Source organism: Thunnus thynnus, chromosome 1 (genome assembly GCF_963924715.1).
Source record: "Thunnus thynnus chromosome 1, fThuThy2.1, whole genome shotgun sequence".
Classification (NCBI taxonomy): domain Eukaryota; kingdom Metazoa; phylum Chordata; class Actinopteri; order Scombriformes; family Scombridae; genus Thunnus; species Thunnus thynnus.
The window spans coordinates 31814377-31836825 of record NC_089517.1 but is presented as its reverse complement, the minus strand read 5'-3'; the positions used below and the strand labels follow the sequence as shown (position 1 = coordinate 31836825).

The following is a 22449-nucleotide window of genomic DNA, read 5'->3' as shown; positions in this document are numbered from 1 at the left end:
CAATTGGTGAGCATTTAAAGTCACAGTCTTGTGTCTTTAAGTGTACATAGACATGACACATGCTCAACTGAATAGTTACTGAGATCAATACAATGAGTTTCTCAGAGTTATGACAGTTTCTCTACCCAGTACCCTTCCGTTTTTAATTTAAAAAAATGATCCAACTTAAATCTACACTTCTGTATTTCACAAAAGAAACCTTCTCTTTCTGAAGCTGTGAATTTAGCGGCTGTGTTCTTTCTCAGGAATCAAAGCCTGTGGACTTTAAAGCACAGTTGGTCAGTGTTTCCCACAGGATTTTGTGAGACTGTGGTGGGTGGACCCCGGACCCTCTAGGGGGATCCGGGGTCATGCTCCCTCAGAAGATAATTTTGTACATTTTAAAGTTGAATGCATCAATCTGGTGCACTTAGAGAGCAAAATTAAGAGGCTTTGTTCCTTTGTGCTCTTGTAAACAATTTTGTGCTCTTGTAAACAATTTATCATAAACACATTGGTTTTATAGTTATGAATGCTGATGACACGGTAAATATAACCAACTATTAGAGCTATTTTATGACATTATTTGTGTTCACTACTTATTTCTGCTGAAAACAGGAGGACAAAAAAATACAGCTGCAATGATTAACTGATTAGGCGCTTGACAGAAAATCAATCGGCAACTATTTTGGTAAAACAAGTAAAAATGCCAGAAATGTATTTGTTGTAGCTTCTCAAATATGAGGATTTTAAGCTTTTTTGTGTCATACATGAAGGTAAACTGAATATATTTAGATTTTGGACTGTTGATTGGATAAAATATGACATTTTAAGACATCAACATATGCTCTAAGAAATTATAACCAACTATTATAACCATTTTCTGACATTATGTTGTGTTCATTACTTGTTTCTGCTGTAAACGTGGACGATAAATTAGTCAAGAATTAATCAATTAGTTGACTGACAGAAAATGAATCAGTAACTATTTTGATAAACACATACTGTAATCATTTTTTAAGGACAAATGACAAAATACTGAGACTTCCAGGGTGTGACTGAACATGCTGTCAGCTCAGAGGCAGTGAAGCCTGTCAGTTACTCCGTATACCCAGGAAGCGGCTGGTGTGAGTGGTCAAAGAACCAACCACGCCGGGTGGCGGCAGAGGAGGCTGAACCACTGTCTGGTTCAAATTGAGTGCAGCCGACTTCACTGCACTCAGCACCGGAGCACAGAGTCAAAGCTGTTTGTTTCCAATACAGCTAGTTTTGCTCTTAGATAAGATTAAGACAAGACTTTAACATTTATAGTCAGTCATGCTGTTGACCTGCTTTGTAAACCAATGCTTGAAAACAGACAATATTGAACTGTTTTGTAGTATTTTTCCCAGAATGAACAAAATACTCTATCTCAATCTACTCTGCTCTATCTTTGGGTAATTCTTTTCCTTATCAGTGGAATATGACTTACTGAAGTTGCAGCTTTGTCTTAACTTGAAGCCGTGATGGTTAGCTTACCGTGCCTATAGGTAGTAATGACTGCTAGTAGCTAAAGCTACCGTATTTATCTTACATGCAGTCGCAGCAGGGCTCCGGTGTTGGCAGCTGAGTGGTAAAACACCTGCATCATTTCACATCAACAACTCTTCTTCAGACAAACCCGACGACAAAATCTCAAGCACCACAAGCTTCAACATCACAAAACACAACGTTAGAGATCTTTAATGTTATTATGAGAAGTGCAAAAATATTTTCGGTTCATTATGAAACTGTGGTAGGACAAATTAAACAGTGGCAGGCTGCCACAGTCTAGGTAATTAATAGGAAACACTGTTTGCCCGTCTCTCTGTTTTCAGTGTCCCAACCCTTAGCGTCATATTCTCCCAGGCAGCCGATATTCTATGTATGTTGTTTACAACAAAAAGGACATACTGTACAATTCACATTACCATGAGCATGTTTCAACTGCTCAACACAGCAGAAACTGAGAGATACAAGTATTTCAACTTTAACCAAAGGGTGCCTTGCTTCAAACAGACTTTCAACAGCAGCAGAGGGACAGCAGGGACCACCGCTTGCTCTTCCCCTGCAGCAGAGTAGAGCTGCTTAGTAGATGCGTGGCATCTCAGCCTCGAGGTGCTGATAAATAAAAAGCCATGGACTGACTGACAAAATAGCGACTTCATATATACTATATAATCCCTATAGAGTAGTTGCAGGCGCAAACACAATATATTCTTGCTGTTCAGCTTGAGTGTACTGGATGTTTCAGCTGTATCCAGCGGAAGATTGGGTGAATTTACTGCTAACCCAAATTTGATATATTTTCTTTTCTTTTTACATTTATTGATCACACAGAAATAGTTAAATAAGAGCTGTGTTTTGGGAGTTTTTTTTGGTTTCATTTTTATATATGATGTTTTTCTTCATATCTGCCCCCAGCTGTTTCCTAGCTGGTACAGGGATAGGAACTACCTGCTCGCCTCATATAAGCACGGTTATAATCTAGGTTGATTGTTCAAGAACACCTCAACACTGATTTTCATGGAGAGAATAGTGCTATTTACCCAGTAGGTAAAGACATTCAAACTGGCAAACTTCCAGTCACTCGCCCAGTTTCTCTAACCTGGATGTGATGCTTTCCCACCAAACCCTGGCTACAAAAAAACCCAAAAAAACTGCCAGTAGTGGATCAGACCTTTCTGAAAACGCTGTCATATCCCGGCTCCACACCCAGGAAGCTTTCTGTGTCGCTGCTGGAGTCTCTTTGAGTTGTGGAGGGACAACTGGTGGCACTGCTGGTCCTACTGGGCAACACTGAAGACTGTGAGGAACCTGAGAGACACAACAACAAAGAGATAATGCTGAGATATAGCAATACAGGTTTAAAAACACAGAAAGAGGAGGAGCGATGTTAAGTAGAAAACAGTTTGACTTGAGCTGTAAGGAGAAATCTTGACATTTTAATCAGCAAACATTCTGTTACAATTTGATCAAAGTCACATTCAATTATATTTTCAGCTTTCAGCTGTTAAAGTGCAAAAACACCATGTTTCCGAAATAATATGTTTTCATTTCCCCGCTTTAAAACACAAGCAGGTCTGTTAGACATCAGTAAAAAGACTTCTGGGAATCTGAGAAGGTGTGAAAAGCCTGGTGGATCAATGGCCGACTGTCCTGACTTAAGCCGTCTGTGTAGAACTGCAAAAGAAAACAACTGCTGTTTGTGTGTTTATAAGGTCTGAGGGCAGCGCTGAAAATCTCGCTCAGAGAAAATGACAACTGAAAATGCTATTGATGCTGCAGCGTTGCATTTAACATTAGTCACCCTGTGGCCAACTGGACAGTGATGTTTACAAAGGCTGTCTGCGGTATTTTGTATTAGCTCTACAGTCAAAGGTAATCTTCACTTCATTTCCCGGTTGTTTGTTCAGAAGCAATTAGAGATATCAACCAGACAGTGTCAAGTTCAGTGTCTGCAACTGTCAGCTACATTGATGTTTACAGACTTCCCCACCTGAGTCATAGCCAGCAATGTATCACATTCAATATCTTCAAGTGACAAAAGCAACTTTAATTCTCTTGCTGTGAACCTCCGCCCATGATCACAGTTCAGAATTTCTCACCAAGTCTCAGTTCTCCTTAACCATTGCAGGTATTCAACAGCAACCCACCATGAGCCATTTTTGGTTTTACACCCTCAATTTCTGGTGCTTTTTCAAGCCCCCTCGTTAAAATAACAAGTAATCCGTCCTAAAGTCTGCACACAATACAACAAGTCTTATGCAACAGCACTGTGGAGCTGCAGTTTTTTGTACATGTAAGGACATGTAGATAATATCCCAGGCCAACCTAAAAGAGGAAGATTGTACCCAATGTGTTACAGTAGGCTTACTTTAGCCAGCTGCCAAGAACAACTGGATGAGATCATTCACCAACTTTGTTATTTTGCATCATTTTGGATGTCTATTTCTGCCCAAAAAGCGGAAGTTATCCTTTATCCCTCCGGAACATGTTTAATTCCCTGAACTCATGTGAGAAGGAGGAAGTTCCTTTTGTGTACGTGTGTGTTTATATGTGAATACAATATGAGTGTTCATCCCAAAGGACTTGAATACTGTGTAAAAATGTCTACATTTAATAATAAATGGTATTATGGAATAAAAGTTTTCTTCAATGGCAGACAGTAAAGGCAGTTGTCTGGCTTTACTGTAGCAAGAGGGCTCTCTAGGAATCCTGAGGCTGAAAATTCAGCTCCAGTCAGCTGCTCTGAGGGAGAAGCCATCAGAGGGTCGGGAGATGGGACAAGAGGTTGCAGTGGGAGTGGTCAGCCGCTGAGCCAGTCATTACAGCAAGTTGTTACACTCTAATAACAAGTGAGCAAATGGATGCAGAATCACTGACTTCCTGTGACTGAATAACTGACAGCGAACTACTGACCACTCACACATGCTTGCAATTGCATAAAAACGTAGGCACGTTTGAAGTGGTGGTGCATCAGCTGGGGCCTCCTAAAGCCTTCTCATTCAGACATGACTGACATACCTGACTAACGATGATTAGCCCAAGAAACCAGAAGGGATCAAGATTCTTCTGAGTAACAATCTGAAACAATCTGCTGCCCTGGCACCCAGACTTTGGAACAATCCCCCCCCCCCTCCCATTAGATCAGCTGAGTCTGTTGACTGTTTCACACAACATTTTAAAACCCACTTTTTTTAGGAAGGCCTTTCTATAACATCCGATAACTTCAAGGGCGTGCTCTGGGTGGTGAATGGCTGCTATATGCTTTCTCATGTCTGTATGTATTTTTGAATTTTTTTTTTTTTTCAGTTCTGTTTTCTTCTTTTTTTTCTGTTTTTCTTGTTCTCTTTTTCTGTCTCTGCCATGTTGATGTAAAGCATTTTGTAACTTGTGTTAAAAAAAGGTGCTACATAAATAAAGTTTTACTTACTTACTAGAGAAAGAACATAATGGCATTTGTTTGTGTGTGTGTGTGTTCAGTCCAAGCTCCTTCTGTCTGCAGCTACTTGTCCACTACAGACATGAAGCTGAACTGTAATGAATGAATGAAAAGGAGAAATACGAAGGAGGAAAATGAAACAGAAACTAAGAGCATCTTTCTCACAGTAAATCACCTGCTAAGTGTTTGATGGTTTGTTGTTAGTTTGATGGTATTTATTTGTGCTTTAGAACATAACCACCATGAAACAATCAGAAAATAACATCTAATTTCTCTCATACACCGGCTCTTTTTTAAAATGAGTCTGAAAGCCAACAGCAAAGCCTAACTTTAATTATAACGTTATCAAACGAAGAGAAATGTCCTCCCCTCATCCTCAACTGTATATCCATAACTCTGATTGGCAGTCACTGGCCCGGACAACTTGCCTTCTATAAACTTTTACTGGACCCAGGCCAGCAGGCCAGCGGTTATGTGGGACCCTAAAACCATTCAACTGTTGTACTGAGTATTTGATTACAATGAAAACTTGCATCCCAATCACATTGTTGCACAGCTCTGAGAGCCGGCGCTATAAAATATCAATTTCTAATTACACGGCTCGAAAGAGCAGAGAAACTAAGTAATATTCAAATCTGAGTTATTACGTAATCAGCGGGGCCAGAGTAAAACTTCCAACACTGCAGAGCTGCTCACTTATTCTGTAACTCTAACACAACTAGAAATATCAAAGGATGCTGAACTCTCTCCATGTAGAAGGAGATGCACACTGAGCTGTGTACAGCAGGATGTGGCTATCACCTCATGACGTTCAGGGTGTGTGACATAATCATTCAAAACATGAAAATTACACTGACCTTTGACCCCAACCGCTGAAGCAGAGCTTACAGAGTGGTTTTGGAAGTTGAGTCAAAAAATTTTGACCTTTGCTTTTCATATTTCCTCGGTCACAAGCCCACCACGACGTGTAAATGTGAAATGTGTGTGTGTGTGTTGTGGGGGAGCAGTAAGTGGTCGTGGCAGAAGTAGTTGTTAGGAGTTTTTCTCAGACTCCACCCCCTCACACCTGTCCACCAAAACTAGCAGGGGACTGTGAGCTTTGACAGCTGTCTTCCTCCCTCTCTTTCCAACAGACCCTCACCCCACCCACCCACCCACACACACACACACACACACACACACACACACACAGTCTCTGAAAAAGCACAGAAAACAGGTGGAAAGCCCTCTGATGAGTCAGTGGGTGGTTGAACTTATTGGTTGAATGTGAATAAGCGTACACACCTGTAGACATTAGAACTGGGAGCTGCTAGAATAATGTGGCAGAAGAGAAATTGTGAAGAAGATATGATCCAAACAAATCATCCAGCCCGAGGCCATGAATGTGGTGAGAAATAATGGACAAGATAAAGTATCCATCGGGCCTCCCTGTCTCAAAACACTCTTCCCTGCACAGAACTGTTAGTCGAGATAAGTCACCAGTGAGAGAACCTAAAGTGTTTTCCCTAAGTGCAGATTTTATCAGCACTTACAGATAAAACCTTGTTTATTTTTCCTTACACCCTTTTATTTCCTTGTCCTGTATACTCTGCGGACACGAAATGCTAAATTGGTGCAAGATGCTTCACGCAGCTGGGCTGACTTTTTGCAGATAGGAGATTTTAACGTGACAGCAACCAGTCAGTCACCCTATAAAGCAGAGAAACCGCTGGGGGCTGACCACACTGGAAGCATACTGAGGTTAGAATAACACAAGGTGTGCTGCACCACCTGTTTTTGCTGAAGCCTTTATAGTAGTGCTGTGTTTTTCTGTTGCTGTAACTAGGTGAACTGAATCACTCTACTGTATCATCCATCTGCTGTTCAATATGCTAGGATGAGCAAGGTTAACACACATTTACTAATTTAATTATTTAAGTATTTGTGAAAAAAATGAATGTGAGTAATGAAAAGTCACCACATATTTGTCTGGAGACTTCTGTCATCGACTGTAGTGTTTTATAATGCAACAACAACAACAACAAAAAATCTCTCTGGTGCTTTCTTCCTATGAGATAAGTCCCCTGCACACATTTTAGAGAGTAACACTCATCCAAACTATAATTTAAACCTTCACTTTGATTCATGTAAATACACAATTTACTCCTATATCTAGGGTTTCTCATTGTATTTTTGTCTTGAAACCAAGGCACACCCAGCGTGTCTCCTCCTATGTAAATAAGGGTTACTGAATTGAAATGAACTAAGCAAGACACCGCTTCACCCATGATACTGTCAATTCAATAGCATGCAGCATCACACAACAACGTAAAGCAGATGCATGACTTTGACTATAAGTAACCAGGCCAGGGAGTAAACTGTGGCCTTCCAACGACATGTTAACCAGCAATATTAGGGGATGCTGATCCAGAACCATCCTACACCACAAACAATTCAAACAATGTCTTGTACTCACGTGAAGAAGCTTCAGGTATTTCTCTTTGAGCTCCTCAAATGAAATGTATCTATCCAGCCACAAAACTGAGGTTTACTAGCACTATATAAGCATAACAGAGCCACCGGATCCCCTCACGGTAGGGGTCAAGCATTCAGATCAGTTTTTCCTTTAATTTGGCACCCGTCTGTATGTATATAGCACTTAATATTCTATATGGTTTGATTTGTTTTTGATGTTGAAATATGCAAGAAAAACACAACAAGAATACATTGTCCACACAATATGGTCAAACACTGAGGTCTCAACCCTGACCTTGACCTGGGTGGTTCTGTCACTTTTTCTAGGTCAACACATTTACATTGAACTATGATAAAGAAGGTCAACTTATAAATTCCTACCTCACTAGTCACTACCTTACTACCTGGGCGGCTGTGGCTCAGGTAGAGCGGGTTGTCCACTAATCAGAAGGTCGGTGGTTTGATCCCCAACTCCTCCTGTCCACATGTCAATGTGTCCTTGGGCAAGATACTGAACTCTAAGTTGCTCCTAATGGTTGTGACAGCATGTATGTATGGTAGCTTGTGTGTGAGTGTGTGCATGAATGTGAGTGTGAATGAGCAGCAGAAACACTGTAAAACGCTTTGAATAAAAGTGTTACATAAATGCAGCTATTTAGTCTTTATCATCATGTAGTGCTTTACTCTGCTCTATAACCAAGCGTCGTTTGGAGGTTTTGAAATCGCTCCCTTGTTCACTGATATACTATTCCTTACATGGTTAAACCTCAGGAGGGTACTTAATAGTGAACAGTAAATTGAGACACTTGTAATTTGTCATCATTTTGTCACACTGACTGACCGTAGTGTCATGTAAAGGAGGAATGGGCACATTCACATACAGATTTGTTTCCATTGTGGGACATTTTGAGGGCACTGCATACCACCACATACATTTTATACTTTAATTAGAATCCAGACATTTAAATATGAGAGTGCAAAATAAAGGAGTTCACACATAAGTGCTTTGGATGCCTGGTGGATTAGAGATTTATCAGCCATTCCATCAGTTTTCCTGCCATGGCTGCTGTTGCTACCTGCTGTTGTCAACCTGACTAAATAAATAACCAGAGAGAGAGAGAGAGACTGAAAGGCTTGGATGAGTTAAGTAGAGGAAAAGGGAGAGATATTTCCACCAAAAAGGAAGTGATGCCTACTTGTCCTAGCTGCGACAGAGGAAACCCCACCTTCACCCACCCTTCCATTACTTCCGTTTGACACTCCTGTTCTGACTTTCTACTGAATTTCTTTCCATTTTTGTGTTTCCTTTCTTTCTCTCTTTATTTTGTCATCTTATCCATTAAAAGCCTGTTTTTCTCTCTTTCTCCATCTGACAGACTGATGTTCCATCTGTTTTCCACCACAGATAAAAGGCAGTTTGTTCTCAGCCTGATCCAGCTCATCGATCTGTTGGTCTTTTTTATTGAGACTGGCCTCTCTGCAGACCGACTCATCTTATAGAGGTCAAAGAATCTTTTTTTTTCCCTTCTTGCTGCAGCCATTGCCCAGACATAGATATAATGTGTCAACATCTACAGTTTTTCAGGTTATGAGTTAACTCAGCCTCAGTGGTATTAAACTATAACAGTGACTATGGTAAACATAACCTATTAAACATCAGCATTTGCAACATTTGCACTTTGAGCATGAAAGCATTCTGAGGTTAGAAATTTGCTCTGCTGTAGCTTCAAAGAGCTGCTAGAATAGCTGTAGACTCTACACCTTGTTAACCACCGGAACACATTTTTTAGAACAAAAAAAAAACAAAAAACAAAAAAAACAAAACAGAATAGAAATAAAATTGATGCATACTGCTGAGAAATATCACACCTCTTACCAGAAGGAATACCTTGTCCATCTTATTGCATCTCTGACAAGCCACTGAAACTACCATACATGCACTCAGTCATTTAAAAAAACTTAAAGGGTCAACTGATACAAAAAGCTGTTTCATATCAGTCTGCATTGGCCAATCACATAAATGCAAACACACATTCCTGATGGATTACTCATGCATTACATTATTATATGCATTGTTTTGTTGCTACAACTGGACATTCTGGATCTTATTTTATGTCTCACTGGTACTTTAAACATGTTCCCACCACCACACCCCCCTGCGCTGTTTTAACTCTGGGGGCTGGTTTTCCCCACTTACTCATAAATCCCAAACTCAACCCACTACTCTAGACCCCAACCGTTGATTAATACAAAGACCTGAAGGTTACACAGTAAGAACCATACCTGACTGTGGTTATCTCTATCTTTGTACTGTAACAGCCATCCAAACTCATAATCATCAGTTATCACTCACATCGTGTGGCTGTGTTTCAGCTCATGATGGTCTATGAGCCGTTTCAGAGATTTAGGACAAATTTACTGCGGGGTGAAATATTTAATACTTGAAATGTTTTGACAAGAAACTGTTCAAATAGTCGAATTTATATCTAATATTAGCAGGGAAAATACTATCAGAGGCTGTTAGTCTCAGAAAATAGCAGTATCTGATTACAAACTCACATATTGGTCAAAGTCTCAACTTGACATTTCAGACAAGCTAAATGAAAAAAAAAAAATTAAGCTTCTCAATTTCCTCTTTTGAGCGGAGAAACAGACAGAGGCTGTTGAGCTGTTTTTACATTATTGAATCCAACAAGACAAAGCTGTTGTCCAACTGCTGAGGCTTAAACCATGTGTGTGTCATTGGCACTATACAATATAATTCTTTCAACCAGACGGTCACCAAGCAAAACATCAATTTGCTGTAACTTCAGAGAAATGGGCTTCATAAGACAAAAGGACACAGCATCTTCCGGCATAAACATTAATGCATAAATGATCCACTTCAACGCATTTGTCATTGATGGGAAAGTAATCTTGCAGCGCAGCTTCCAGCTATATACATAAATCACCACAAGTTAAAAAAAAAAAATAGAGCAAAGAAACATTCACGAGAGAAATAATTCATAATACATGAACAATATCCACTTTCTGAAACTTACAAACTAAAAACTATTTGATTGTGATCAGTAAGGTTAGCAATAAACGGTGACTCTTACCTGAGTGTTGAGTGTTGAAGGGCTGATGGAACGACGCCTCTCTGTCTCGGTGGATCTACAGAGAAACAGGAAGACACTGAATCAGCCTCAGCAACATGTGATCATCACCCACAAAGAAAAAATGATGCAGACGAGCGTGGCAGTTAGGAAGTGTTGCTCGCTACACAGGATGGGAGGCAACAATAAGACACCCTTTATAACAGCAGGCTTAAGAGTATTCATCAGATTTAGTAGCTCCATTTCCTAGAGGAACTGTTTGTGGAGATCTAACATTGGTCTGTTTTGTCAGAACTCACAGCCACGCTGACACCGACTCAACGGGCACGCACTGTCTGACAGATATCTGCGGTTGGCTGTAAACACACAAAGCTGGGGCTCTGCTTCCTCTGTGGTCTGAATGTCTATACAACAGCTGTGTGTTTGAGAGTGTGCGTGTGTGAGTGACAGAGCTGGTTTTAGCTACAAAAGCCACAGGCACCCCCTCCCCTCTTCGCAGGCAACACAAAAGCTTCAACAGTTTGGCTGAAGCTGTGCAGATATGACTGACAGCTCTGAATGTGAAGCTAACAGAGATCCAGAGAAGCTCATTGTGTTTTAATGAACTCCATCAATGAAATGCAGATAAAGATGACGAGCTTTGACTTTGAATTTGTCACTCATACAAACCCAGTAAACTAAAAACAGATTAATAATCTATTAACAAAACCGGATTCCATGACCGAGTTCTTCAGCAGAGACGCCCGCTAGCAAAGCTCTTTTAGTTGAAAACTCTGCTTTTTTTTTAGCAGTTGAGGGATTTCTGAGCTGAGATGAAACTGCTGTGATGGACAGTACAGTTGATGCTTCCTCATTTAAGATGTATGATCTTTCTGCTTTCCTGGCCATCTTCAATGATTTGCAGTATCCTTCTGCCTTGCTTTCTTCCTTCCTTCTTCCTTCCCATTTAACTCCCAACCCGGGTAAACCCAGGTTAAGCCTGGCTCAGATCAACAGGGTTTAGTATGGGCCTTTAAACTTGGCTGTGTGAGATTGGTACAAAGGAACTTCCAGATGCTGTACAAACAAGTCACTAATCAAAAGGCCAAAACCTTTAATCTGGCTGAGGAACAAAAGAAGATGTTTGGCCACCAAGAATCAGCCACATCACACTGACATATTGTCCCCCCAGCCATTATACTGTATGGATCTTTCCTTGTGTAAATGGGTATGAACACTAATTTGGTTCATTAATACAATTAACTGTGTTTCTGAGCTAAGTCGATGTTTACTCTTCTGACCGAATGTGAGCAGGGACTAAAGCAGCTGAGGTAAGACAACACTGAAGGAAGAAACAGGGCTGCAACTAATGATTTTGCACAGTCTACAAAATGTCAGAAAAAAAGTGAAAACTGCTCTTCTCAGTTTCCCTGAGTCCAAGAAAACATATTTAAATTGCTTGTTTATTTGCTTTTTCAGTCTGAAAGAGATTGAAATTCAAAGATATTCAAATTACAAACTGAGAAAAGCAGCAAATCCTCATATTTTAGAAATTGGAACCAGTGATTTTTTGGTATTTTAGCCAAGTTAGCTGCAGGGCTGTAAAGATGACTGATATCTCAACTACTATTGGACAGATTGCCATGGTTGGTTCCCAGAAAATGTATCTTAATGACTTTGATGTTCCCCTGCGTTGCAGAGCTGCTAGCACGGCTGTAGAGTCTTGTCTTGTTGCTTGAGAAATGACTTAATCAACTATCAGAAATACTGCCAAAATTAATTCCCCGATGTTCGACTAACGGGTAAATCAACTAATCATTTCAGCAGTATAAAACCATAAACTTACAATAGAAACTGCTACAAATAAAAAGCAGAACACAAGTCAAAACTAAACACCAGTAAAAACACTGCAGTTTTTGGTCAAATGGAGAACTGAGACAAACCCAAACAGAGATAAGTCAGGAGGTTAAGGACTTAAGACAAAGGAGAATCACTGAGTCCCAACCCATCAACAAGGTTGATCCTCCCAGAATGCTTTGAGGGTGCGGGGGCTGAGCTCAGTTTTTAAGCAGCCAACTCTAAATTGTCCCAGAGCACGCTATTGACAAGCCTGCTGAGACCCAGAGAAACACTGAGCTCTGTTGTCCAGGCCTGGGAGTGGTGCGTGCATGAGTGTGTGTGTGTGTGTGTGTATGTGTGTGTTTGAAAGTGCCCACTGTGACCATACACTTCTGCATTCCTACAAACACAGTAACAGGCACTAACATACCAACTGGCACTGTGTGCATGCATCTACATCAGCCAACAGTATTGAATGAGAGCACACACATTACAAACACTTGCTTATGTGCCTTTTTTTCACTCATCAAGCCTCACATGCACACAACAACACACACACACACACACACACACACACACACAGATGCATGCACACACAGGCTTTTTTTTTTCCTCACAGCTGTGTTCAGATATCAAACACAGCCCACTGAGAGAGAACAAACACGCTGACGAGGAAAGATTAGCTGGTCACAGAGGGCGCCAGTACACACACACTCACTCACACACACACACACACACACACACACACACACACACACAAACACACACACATACAGTAAATGCATGCACAGGTTCTGCTCAAAAGTGAAATGATTGCCAGTGATTGCAACAAATTACAAAAGGCTACATAGCTTGACCTTAGAGGAGAACCGTGACAGCAGAACTTCAAACAGAAATGAAAGATCCTGAATAAAATTACAGATTACGGCCAAAGTAAAGGAAACATTAGCTTTAAGTGTTTTAATAGACTGTTTACCCGCAGTGAGCCGCCAGAACTGCTTCACTGTGTTTTTGTTAACTCCATTGATGGGATGTGAGGTGGATACTTGTCTTTTGGTAGCAGACATATCGCATGTGGAAGGACTGTAGCTGCTTTTAATACAAGTTATATTTACACATGTGTTTCCTTTATTTTGAGCGTAAGCTGCAGTTCATATTATTAGGTGAAAGGATGAAGGGTGACCACATAAAGCTAATTCTGGATAAAAGTGAAGCTTTAACTTCTTGCTACTACTTGTTTCCAATCATAATTCGAAGTCCGTGACATCTGAACTTTTGTCTCTGCCCTCCACCACACGTGCACATCTTTTCACCACCTCTGACACGCTCAAAAACAAATAGAAAGTAAAATGTCAGAGGTCTTTGCATATTTAAAAAAAACAGTAGAGCTTATTTTCCCTATGTGAAGCGAATTGGATGAGAAGAGACAGTAGGGGGGGGGATCAGTGGAGATGAAGTGGTAAATATGTTTTGTTCAATACAAACCAAAAGACACAAAGAGGTGACATTCAGTCAGTTAGGCAGCCAGTTATTTAACCGGTCAACCAACCCCACATTCATCAAACAAGCGTTCCAGCCGGTTAGCAGGCCCGCAACCCGGTCAGTCAGCCAGCGAGCGAGGAACTGATCCCCCCTCTGAAAGCTGGCAGCTCAGATTCAAAACAGCCCAGTGCATATTTGTAGCGTCGGGGGAATCTAAACTGTACCCAGTAAAAACACATCTGGTTTAAAAATAAAAAGGCCGGCTGGTGTGTGTATGCTGGGGCAGGCAGGGCTTGGACTGCTGCCTTGTTTCTAAACAGGCAGGCAGCCAGAGAGGCTCAGCAGCACTAAAGGATGCCATGGCTGACTGAATGACTGTTTCTAGCCAGATATGTATACATGGTTTGATTCCTGAGGGAGGCCGGCGGCAGACCTGAGGGTAAGGCTATTCTCTGTAGCATCTTGAACATGCACTAAATTCAATGCACCAACAGGATAAAAGCATCACGCATCACCTCCCAGGAAATGACTTTTACATGGGATTTGTTTTGATTCTGTTTCATATTTTAACACTCATTATCAGGTGTTGTGCTATACCTCCCTCTATTAAAATCTTCTTGTCTAACCTCCTTTCAAAGAGAGGTCAGAGGTCACGGTCAGCTGCAAAACTATGACCAAGTGACGCTGACGGGGACAGGATTTAGCTGAAGAACATTGGAGCAAGTTGAAGAATTGAATCTGGGTTCTCTGGTTGAAGACTTTAACCACCACCATTGACAGTTTCTGGTCATAAATCACTGACATTATAAGCAACTAGCAGCAATGTGGTCATGGGTCAGAGGTCAAGGATGAAAGATGATAGAAACGTGCTATGAAAGTGCCCCAGAAAGGAAAGGAAGATATGTTATTGTCAGGTCTTCTAGGGGTGGTCTGTCTGCAGTGACGCATGTGCTCATATATACTGTAGTACTATGTCAGTTAGTATAAAGGCTTATTCACAATTACTGTACTTGGTAAGTGACACGATGATGTGTTTTGTGACTGCAGGCCAGGATAGATGCTGGGATGTGAAACGCCGGTTGGAATGAAGTCATTTGGCCAAATGCCTGTTTCCATCTGAGGCCAGAGGAAACCGTTAGCCCAGCGCTGCCTTTTTCCCACACCATCATATCTCTCTCACTTTCTCTCTTTCTCTCTCTCTCTCTCTTTTTCACACACAATCTCTCTCATCCTTGCTATTTCACCCCTCGGGTGAAAGTGGAGCTGACATCAGGAACAAGTTTAGAAAGTGACAATGGACAAAAGAGAGGTGTTACATATAGCAGAGCGATCCACTTCATAGATATTTTCCCTCTCAGTACCTCCCGCTCTCCTCTGCTCTGCTTCTGGATGTCACCGTCACCATGCACACACACGTGACAGCCATGAACATGATGTCAAAGACAGTGCTATTTCATAGTTTACTTTATACATCATAATTAATAGACTTTCAGTCTGCTTAGATTATAGTTAAGAGTCATCAGACAAAAGGAAATAGTTCAGTTTTGTGAGTCATCAGCAGAGTTTGAATTAAATCTGTCCAGTCTTGTTTAGTTAATAATATCAGCCAATAGTTTAGTCCAGATTCTTTGAGTTTAGTCACTTTTATAGTTTACATTTTTTATTTTCACAAAGATTTTTTACTATTCTCAGAACTATACTTTTTTTAAAATTATAGTTCAATGACACTCAATCCAGTTTAGCTAAACTTCTCAAGGGAAAAAAGAGGATGCTGGTAATTTGGTGAAGAGGAGGAACTAATATTTAGAAACAACATGAAGAAAATGACCAGAAAATAAAAAAAATTGAATCAGTCTTGTAATATGAGATGTGACACTTTTACCTGACTGCAGAGGTTTTATGTTTATAAATCATCTGATCCATCTATCCACAAGGCTAATGAGCAAAGCTACCTGGAGAGTAAGAATCTGGGCTGGAGAAGGTTCACATTATTGAATGTGAACTTCTTATGATTGAGTTTGACCCAGAGCACTTTAAGCAACAATCAACAGGGGTAATTGCTGTCCTAAAGCCAAAAGAAAAATCCATGGCTTCTATATATGCAGTGCAGTGAAATTGCCATTTGGGCTTTAAATAGCACAACTTCTGGGTGCTATAAAGATCCCATTTAGAAAGATTCCACTGAGTTCAAATGGTTCGACATTTATGGTACAGTAACAGGACCTTAGAGAGAGAGAAATGTCCCAACTACGCTGTGTGACAAGACATTTTAAAAACACCAGTGGACTTTATATTCAGTTTTAGCTTTATAGTTTTTCTAAAACAATACTAACTACCCGCTATCCTGACCAAATAACCCCCAAAAGAACTTATACTGTCTGTGCCTCATTAAGTTTCACACAAAGTTATTCCACAGAGATGCATAGAGTGGAGGCATCTGTCTTGGTATCACATACAGCATACCCATGCAGCGTACGTCCAGAAACCACACTCCACCCCAAAATAATCAGCACTCTGTGTCTGGAGGGCCACTATCAACAACCATGCAATCATCTCCCAGGGTGCAACACAGCAAAACCCGTCACAACATCCCTGGCAGATGACTACCGGTTTGCCAAAGCATGTTGAAGCACTTTGTGACAGTTATGATTATGTTTTACTTTTTCTAGACAGCTTGTAAGAATGAGAGAGATCAGGCCTCAGCCCTCAAACTCTAAAACAATCTGTCTGAGGAGCTGAAGCTGCTAAATCACATGATGAAACTCATTTCAATGGACTTACTTTTATGTTATGTCATTAATAATCTTTGACCTACCTTTTGAAGTTTCACTCCTGCTTTTAGATCTATTACCTCGCTTTTATTACTTTTGCCATCACTTTTTTTATCTATTTGAGGCACTTAACAACTGTGTTTTCAAAGGTTCTGCTCTAATGACTGTCATTACTGTAGCAGTAGATGTATTATCATACCAAACAACTTTGTTTGAAAGTGCGGATGGGTAGCCTACCTTTATCAAAACCACGTCTACAGCTCTTTCTCCTTTGGCACAGAGACTGTACCTCCGCTTGTGTCGTTCGTACATTTTCCCTTAAATATCCAGAGCGGATTTACTGAATAGACGGTTAAAATCCAGCAGAAACACTGGTGAGGGGAGCTGAGGCTGTCTGCTAAGCTTCACATCTGGCCACAGAAGCAGCCTTCTACCAGACTCCTGCTCTACTCCCTCCCTCCTTCTCCTCTTCCCTCCCTTCTTCTCCCCTCCCTCCCTCCCTCTTCTTTTCCTCTGTCGCCTCTCAACTTCTCTCCTGTCTCTGCCTGACTCATGCCTTTTCCTCTCTCTCTCTCCCTCTCTAGGCTGTGTTCAGTTGTGAATGTCTCTCTCTCTCTCTGTCTCTTCCAGTGAATCAGCCAGCTGAAGTACTACATTGTTGCAGTATGACAGATGACAGTATGGTATTATTGCTTCAGTTAATGCAATTCAATCATCAGCTTTTATGCTGCTGAGATTCAACACCCCCTGGTGGATGAGGACATACTTGAGGCACCTTCTGGATGTAAATGCACCATTTCCAGATGATGCCCCTCCTCACTGGACTGGGCCAGTGGCCATGTTGAAAAAAATGCAGACCAGTGATGTTATGGCATGTTGATAGCAGCAGAAAATAAGTCTCTATTGCATCTTCCTCCACTAGGGTCAGTGCTAGAATTGGTCTGGTTCTCAAAGATTTTTGCTTTTTTTCTTTGCTTTGATTTTTATTTCTACGCCAAATAGAAAAAAATGAATATCATGATATTGGATAAAAAGTACAATCTTGATATACAGTATAATAAAACTGAATACACCCCTATGCAATATCACTAAAATGTTAAATGATTCAACATTGTGTCATCTTACAATAATTGTAGTATTTTAGGGTGAAGTGTAGAGTATTTGATCTTATTTATAATTAAAAACAAACAGGTTAGATAGACTAAATTGAAAATACAGGCCTCAAATTACAACTTCAATGAGGACACCGGTGACCTCCAATAAAGACTGCTTGCCTGAACAAGGTTATAAAAGAACCTGTGGTAATGAACTGTCTGAACAAGTAAGAGACCAGATTGTGAGACTTCATAAAGATAAGAGAGGGTACAAGATCATCGATAGGTTACTGAACAGAAGCCAAAACACAGTTGCAGCAGTGGTTAGGAGATACAGGAGGACCCATACTACCAATAACCGAAGGCGCAGTGGCCGTCCTCGAAAAATGACGGCAAGCACAATTCACTATTTACGCAACCTTGCATTGAAAAACAGGTTGGCAAGTGCTTCTGACTTGGCACGAGGATTATCTGTGTAAATTGTTGTTTCGATGACTACTCAGACAGTGCAAAGGACATTGCATGACGTCAACCTCTACGGACGACGTCCAAAAAGAAAACCGTTGCTCACAAAACTGCAAGATTAAACTTTGCCAAACAACATGACAAGAAATCTGATGAATACTAGCAGCATGTTCTGAGGTCAAGATGAAAACAATAAATTAGTTTGGATCAGATGGGGTCCAGCATGTTTGTTGTGGACCTACCACAGGACTACCACAGTGACTGCATAGTGCTGACTATGAAACATGGAGGTGGGAGTTGCTGATATGGGGCTACATTAGTCCAAAAGCTGTAGGGGAGATGACATTTATAGATGGAACAATGAATCAAGTTTGTAAACCCAAATACTGAATGAAAAGATGACTCCCAGTTTCAAGAAGGTTGTCAGGAGAGGAATTTTCCAACATGACAATGATCCCAAACACACTGCAAAAATCTCACAGTTTTTAAAGAAGAAAAAAATGAAAACTATGACCTGGCCAAGTATGTCCCCTGACTTGAATCCAACAGAACACATTTGGAGTATTTTACAGAGGAAGGCAGAGCAACAAAACCCTCCAGCAAAGAGCAGCTGAGAAGAATTATCTGTGAAGAATGACAGAACATCTCTCCACAGATTTGTTCTAGACTGGTATCATCTCTGCCAAGGAGGATCGAATCTGCCATCAAAAATAAAGGCGGGTATACAAAATATTAAAACATAAAAGAATGGAGTCTCTCTAATTAAAGGTGTGCTGACTTTTGTTGATATTTTGTTAAATATGAAGCTTTCATTATAGTTTAATTAGTCAAAAATTCTGTTTTTTTAATGAATTGGCTTAATTCTTCTTCAGTTTTGTCTAAAAACAAATAAAATTGTATTAAATGGACAGGATTTGTAATAATTTAACATTTTAGTGATACTGAACAAGGCCGTACTCAGTTTTGTTATATGCTGTATATCATAATAATTGTATGTCAAATCACATATAAACTGAAATGTATTTATCTGAGGAGTTTTTAATTGCAATTTGCTTCCAATCGTTAATTCAGACACCAGAATTTTGTAGAAATATATATCATATCATCATGATACGATTCTACGGCAAATTGATGAACAATATTGATTTATCACACAGCCTATTTCTTACTGCATATTGCAAATTTCTGATGATTACTAATACTGTGCCTCTTGAAGTATAAGGTCCCCAAAAAAGCTCAAACATAATATTTTATTTCCTATGACGCTCAGGTTGCTGCATCACCACAGCTGTCCATATTAGGAAGCAGTAAGGGTTGGTTTATGGTTGATCAGAACTGGTTCACAGTTGGAAATCAAAAGTGTGTATAGATGTTCCGAACCACTACACTCAAAAGTGGAGTGAAAAGCCAGTCGTCATTTCAATACGGGGATAAAGGCACATATTTTCAGACTGTCTCTACTGGAGGACATTCATGGTGTCGTACTCAGTTGTTCAAATGAAAAGCAAATGGCAAATAGTTGCATTTCACTCACCCATTCACTCACACACCAGTGAAAACTAGCTACCATCAGGTCAGAAATTCAGTATCTTGCCAAGGACACTTCAAAATGTGGATGGATATGAGGAGCTGGGAATCAAACTGCCAACCCTGAGATTAGTGGACTACCCACTCTACCTCCTGGGCCATAGCTGCCCCAGAAAAATGAAAGAAATAGTTGGACAAAAGCTTACAAAACAAATTTTTCAAAATCATTTTCTATCATAATTATTTAAGAATATTGTTTGAGGGGTTGTATGCTTTGGTTGTTTGGTATGGTACAGTGGTTGTGTTGCTTAATTAAAAATATAAGAGTATATATTTTTGTCATAGCTTAATATGTAAATGATGACAAACATGACAAATATGATAAATTACAAAAATCTTTGATAAATCAGTGTCCTCAACTCCTCCCAAATAAAACACCGGCCTGCACACTGTGGCTGAGCAACGTCTGGATGATATTTGGATCCATGCAAACATGTGGTAGTCCCTGACATACAAATCCAGCTTTGACTTCATGTCCTGGCCTGACTTGGCCAATAGTACAAAGACATGAACACTAGCAGCCACAAACAAATAAGCCCCTCCCCTGATCCAAACTGCCTACCCACCATGGAGAACCTTCACACGGCACCAGGTGTTTCACCAGGGAAACAATAAGCCAAGTAACTCTGCAAACAACTTCCCAGCTTGTATTTCTACATCATTCCACATTATGAAGAGGGGAAACAGCAAACATACACATATGGAATTATATTAAAAGAAGAAAGGTGCCCTGTCACATGGCTTCAACCACTGACTTAACAATGCTCTTTACTTCTTTCACACTAGCTCACAAAAAGTCTCGTCATTGTTCTGTCTTCAAAAGCCAGAGGATCAATTGTCACATGCAGTAATTAATCACTGTGCATTAGGCAGGCAGGTTCTTTTCATCGGTAATTTATTCCAGTATAGGATTACGATTCCTTCATACTTAAATGTATTTCTGTCTTCATTGGGAGGTGTTAAGGAACTAAGCAGTGTAGTGAGAAATGCAAGTACACATATGAGAAAAGAAATTAAATGCACCTTATTAAGCTAGCAGTGCTGTGATTCATCAGTCAGTAAATAATTAAATAAATAATAATAATTTTAAAAAAAAACTGGCTTTTGGTTTTTACTTCTGTACAGAGAACAAACAATAGCTACAAGTTCAGCCTGGCCTATATAAAGCCTCGTCACTCTGGACAATAATACTGTGACATATCGGCTATATTAAACATACATGATACATAAATATTGAAATATTCAAAAGATACCCTCCAGACACCCTCCAGACCTTTCAAGATATATAAAAAAAATACTGTGTTTTGAAAAATAATTTGTGTCTGATATGGTTTTTACACAAAAAAACATCAATGACCTCATGGAAATAATGTAATAAATATGTAAATATTATTTATTTCAAAAGTTTAACCGCTGGACACAAGATGTCTCCTACTTCTCTGTTAAGGCCATTGTCAGTGTACTGGAGTCTTCAAGTTTCCACATCATGCTTGTGTAAGTTGCATACTGGACCATGTTTGGATTCAAACTAGTTGTGATTTCATAAATCAAGCTTGTAAGTACATGCCTTCAACTCAGATATTAAGTGAGCACAGAGAAACTTTCCTCTTTCAACAGATGAATGTGAAAACAGCCTTCTAGTGTCAAACTGTACATAAATCACTCTGCACAGTGAAGCTCAAACATCCAACTGAAGTAACAATGGAGTGGAGGAGGACTTTAAAACTATAATATTGTACATCTTATATGAAATATATTGTCATTGTTGTTCTAGCTCTTTGCTCTGAAGTTCACTCATTTGATGTGCTTTTTATTTTGGAAATGGCAGATTAAATGTAACCTCTACAGTTATTACAAGTGTTGTCGGTGTTGCAATGACCTTCATGCATGCATATGTTTATGTGAATTCCATATACTCAAAAAAAATCTTGGACTTATCTGATTTTATGTTATGCTTACATGTTAAGTGTTTTACACTCCTCAGCACTTTGACAAGACTCACAGCTGCTGATAAAAACAGTTACTCTACTCTTTCCAGAGCTTTGAAGAGCACTATGAGCCTCATGGGTCAAAGTGTTGCTGTGGCTAACTAAGAAGTTGCTGTATTCTAAAACTTGAAATGCAGAATATGTCTAAGGACTAAAATGTCTGCAGTCTTAATAGCTTACATCTTGTTAAACACTTGACACACACTTGATTTTAATTACTGCATTAACCTTACATGTAATTTCATGCAGCTAGTTGTTGCTGTCATTTAGATTTTGTTATTCATTCAGTTTTATTCTTGTGCTGTTATAGAAGTTTAATTATGTATTCATATTTTATATTTCCCACTTTTAAACTGTATTGTTTTATGTCATTTTACATTGATGACAAGGTTAATATGAAGATTATAATAATTACGGTTGAGTATTATGATTATTCTAATGATTCTCATTATTATAATTACATTTCACACACCCTGTGACTATGTATTACAACTGGTCAAATAGTGGAAACTTTTGTGGGAAGTTTGGAGCATGCGTCTCCTCTTGTGAACTAGCCTTTCTTCACCTCAACTCCTACTGCAGTTTGTTCAACACCAGCATGGTTCCAAGTTGCCTGTTCATCATAGAAATTACAGGAGATTTCAACAGGATCATATGGCAGGTCATTAAATTCTCTCCCTGGGCAAGAGGAGAAGCTCCAATGACGCCATAAAGGCTACATCGCCCTCTGCTGGCGACCCCAGCATCCTGCAG

At 39.9% G+C, this 22449-nt stretch overlaps 1 protein-coding gene across 5 annotated transcripts in view; it reads right to left on the bottom strand.

The window, feature by feature from the left end:
• LOC137186726 (A-kinase anchor protein 13) overlaps positions 1 to 22449 on the bottom strand; it is a 110260-nt gene that overhangs the window by 41169 nt on the left and 46642 nt on the right. For all 5 annotated transcript variants that reach the window (XM_067595790.1, XM_067595785.1, XM_067595779.1 and 2 more), the window contains exons 10-11: positions 10495 to 10549; positions 2678 to 2814 (exon numbers count right to left, since the gene is read on the bottom strand). In XM_067595790.1, the coding sequence (XP_067451891.1) occupies positions 2678 to 2814; positions 10495 to 10549 (192 nt within the window). The remainder of the gene's footprint in view (positions 1 to 2677; positions 2815 to 10494; positions 10550 to 22449) is intronic.